General features: G+C 35.6%; 1 protein-coding gene across 1 annotated transcript; it reads right to left on the reverse strand.

Annotated features, from left to right (window-relative positions):
• Positions 1-316: 316 nt before the first annotated feature.
• Positions 317-1,079, reverse strand: LOC120087843 (protein RALF-like 34). The gene has a single exon (XM_039044774.2). It carries the CDS (start codon positions 1,000-1,002, stop codon positions 628-630), a length of 375 nt encoding a protein of 124 aa, XP_038900702.1. The 5' UTR covers positions 1,003-1,079; the 3' UTR covers positions 317-627.
• Positions 1,080-3,912: the final 2,833 nt, after the last annotated feature.

Consider the following 3,912-nt stretch of genomic DNA (forward strand, 5'->3'; position numbering starts at 1 on the left):
ACCTTTATTATGATTAAATTTCTAGCTAAATTTTAAAAACAAAAATAAAATTTTGAAAGTAACATTTTGTTAGTTTTTAAAATTTAGCTTATTTTTTAGAATTATTAGTAAAAAAAATAGATAATAAAAGAAGAAAATTAGGGTGGAAGTAATGTCTATCCTTTTAAAAAAAAAAAATCTGAGAAATTAACTGCTGCCGCACAGTAAAAAAAATAATTTACCACGAATTAAAAAAACAACACCGTCCACCGACATTTCCGCGTGATTCGAGCATCAACCCATAATCAAATATGATTAAAATATAATTACGTAATAATAGTACTAATAAACAACAATATTGAATTTATATAATCCAGTTCAGATAGCAAGGGACACATCATCATCATAATTAAATAGCAGTAATAAATAATAATACCTCAGCCAATAAACCGACGCCGTTTTCCGAGCCCTAGATTGCGGAACAATCAAAAAAGTATTATAAAAATAAGAATTAAATAAAAAAAAAAAACCCCAAACTACATGTCGTCTCTGTTGTTCCAACTCCAAGCCCTAAAAACCGACAAAATACAGATGAGATCAACAAATTAGGGAAAGTGGAAATACGACGGCGTTTAAAGTGTAGAGAGATCAGCGGCGGCAACGGGTAATGGCGGAGCAGCCGCGGGAGTAAGGATTGACAGGGCCGCGAGCCTTGTAGCAGTTGTGAGTGTAGTAAGGGCGGCCGGAGCGGGGCGGGCAAGGGATCCGGTTGGCGGCGAGGGCGCCGTAAGAAATGTAGTAGTGGACTCGCCTCCAGAAGAGAGATCTGCGGGGGTCTTGTTCAAGGTCGAGTTCGTCGTCGTCGATGTCGGTGGCGGTGGCGGATTCGATGAGGGAAGTGGTGGTGGGCCATTCGAGGGCGTCGGCCATGAGCTTGAGGGAAGTGTCGACGGAGAGATGGGCGGAAGAGGAAGAAATGAAGAGAAGGATAGTGAAGAGGAGGAGGAGGAATTTGGAAGCCATTGGGAATTGGGAATTGAGAATGAGAGAGAAGGAAGGAAGGGGATGGGGGGTTTAGAGAGAAGGGGGAGAGAGAGAGATGAAGTTAAGTCACATGAAGATGGAGCAGAGAGTGTCGTTAATGTGTGATTGGAGTACAGCTGTTATTAATCAATGCCCACCTCTTCACTCCTTCCCTACGCGTTCTCTTCTCTTTCAAGGTTTAAAATATCAATGTCAATTCAACTATTGGTGAATTTTTATAAAAAATTATAAAAATAATGACTAATTTATTTATAAATATAGTAAAAAAAATTGAATGGTTATTTTCAAATAAAGAACAATGAATAAATTTATTTACAAATATAATAAAATATCACAGTTAGAGATAGATAAGACTTTTCGATAATTATCAATGTCTATCTACAATGTCTAAATTTAAGAGGGAGACGGAAATGAATCGTGAAGAGATCTCGAGGATATGAAAGTATAATTAAGAAATGTTTAAAAGAATTAAAAGTTACTACTTATACCAATAGATGTATCTTTCTTTTCAGTAAATCAATCATAGGAACTTCGTAGTAATGCATGCTTACTTCGAGCAGTTCTTTGTTAGATGACTTTTGAGAATTTTCCTAAGAAGCATGTGAAGGAGGACAAAACATGCTAAAAGAGTGTAGTTTTTTTTTAATCTAAAGAATTTTGGTTTTTTGTTGGCTATTTTTATTTATAAACTTTTTGTTCAATCATTCAATTACACACATAATTTCTCAAGTTTTCAACACTCAATTGAAATTTCAATCTTAAAAACTTCATATATATTTTATAATTTTATACATGAAACCATTAAATTTAAGGTGGACAAAATACTCATGTTAATATGAACGACAAAATTATAATATAATTTCACATTAATGAAATATATGAGTGAAATATGGACAAAAAAAAAAAAGTCCTTAACAAATTTAAGATTTTTTTATGACAGATCTTATGTCAAATAGATTAGGGTTTTGTCACACCTTCTTACAGACCACTCTCTAAGCCTAGGAAAGGGCATGAATGCAGCAGTTATCAACCCTTTTGCTGATACTTACTGCCTATTAACTCTAGCGGAAATAATTTGATACCAACATGCAATCTCATACACAGTGTTTGCCTATGGCTAAAACCTCAAGTATTAAACACAAAACATTTACAGAGATTACACTATAAATTTCATAAGTCCCGATACCTAAAACTTAGTCCTTATATGAACAACTATAACATGTATACAATATTTACAGTAACCACCTAACAGACGGGTTACAATAACTTTTGTCCTTGAGTGGCAGAGCATATGCAGAGCTATCTTCTAAGGATTTAACCGCTACCTAGGGAAAAGAAAAACATTTGAAAACAGGGTGAGCTTACTATCCCAGTGAGTGACTCAACAAAGAAAACTGATTCTCATGCATAAGCCTCAATAAAGAGATCATACTGAAATATAAATCTTTACAGTAACCTTGTACTGCAATATAAACATTTTCCAAGCATAAAACATGTACAACTATTTTCATCATTAAACATTAACTGTTCCTTAGTTGAGAATAACCCTGTTGTGGTTAAATGCCAACGTCAACTGCTTAGTCAAGAGAGAACCCTTTTGCTCAATCTCTGACTTTCACTACCTACGTGCATGTGGCTATAACTAAGTATGATCATACCTTAGATACTTCTGCTCAGATATCTTCTCAAATGTCCCTCAGTATCGAGCTTCAAGTAATACTAGTCATACTATGACTTTCTCTTTAAAGCATGTAAAGCAAAACACATAAAAACATGTCTTTAAATGTACTAACGCATGCTTGGTGTATTTAAACACACATAAATAGTTTTTCACTAAACTTTCATACATGACATGCATTTAAAACATAACTCATTGTTTGCTTGGAAACTACTTTGTAAAACTAGTTAGCATGAGAATCATCTTTCTTAAAACATGGTTTCTTTAAAATATTGTAAATATTTAGTCACTCACAACTTTTAGGACTACTCCTCAAAGATTGATATGCTTCTAACACTGGTGTCAATCTTGTGGACACAAAAGCATATATTTTAGCTACTAGCATTGTTCTCCCTTTTGAGACTAACCCTGAAATAGCCTTGCGTTTAGCCTTCCTTTAGAATACCCTCACTCAAACACATACCTTGCTGTAGGTCTAGTACTTAGAAATTTCCTTGAGACTTTGGCTCTTGCTATGCGTCCAATACTTAACACAAACGCATCCCCACTTATGCAACCAACACTTGCTCTAAGTGTTCCTTCAGCCGTACATGGTCATCCATAAAGGCTGCTATGCATCTTAGCCTCCAACGCAAGCCTTCCTCAGCCTACACAGCAGGTCAAACGCATCGGGATGCTTAACCCTTAGTCTGTCTAGCGTTTACTTCGAGCTGCCAACTTACTCAACCTAAGTAACTGCCTGCTTGTTCATAAAATTCTAGATTCGTTTATTGAATTAATAACTCGAATTCTAGAGCTCATCTCAAGAAATTTCCTTCTACAAACCTATTTAGAATTGTCTCAGGAAGCTTACCTTAAAAATTCAGCTTCAATTCCTTGTGGTTCGTCTTGGAGACTCACTTCTTTATCGAAGGCTCGGATTCACTTATGAACTGAACTTCTGGTTACTTTTTCCCTTCTCCGGCCTTATTCCAGTGAGACTTTCTTCTAACAGTGTCACCTTTGAAACTAGACTCTAAGAGCTTTCTAACAACATTAAGATTTCTCAATTTTCACGGAGGAATTGATCAAAATAAGCTTTTGAAGTTCAGCCTCCCTTTTATACTACTTTCCACTGTTTACCAAAGCCTAGGATGACACCTCCAGCTTAGATGGAGCTAAATCCGTTGTTTAGAACAGTTGTTGCCTCTTAATCGGTGGTTAAGACTGAA

Source organism: Benincasa hispida, chromosome 10 (genome assembly GCF_027475165.1).
Source record: "Benincasa hispida cultivar pf3 chromosome 10, pf3_genome.v1.1, whole genome shotgun sequence".
Classification (NCBI taxonomy): domain Eukaryota; kingdom Viridiplantae; phylum Streptophyta; class Magnoliopsida; order Cucurbitales; family Cucurbitaceae; genus Benincasa; species Benincasa hispida.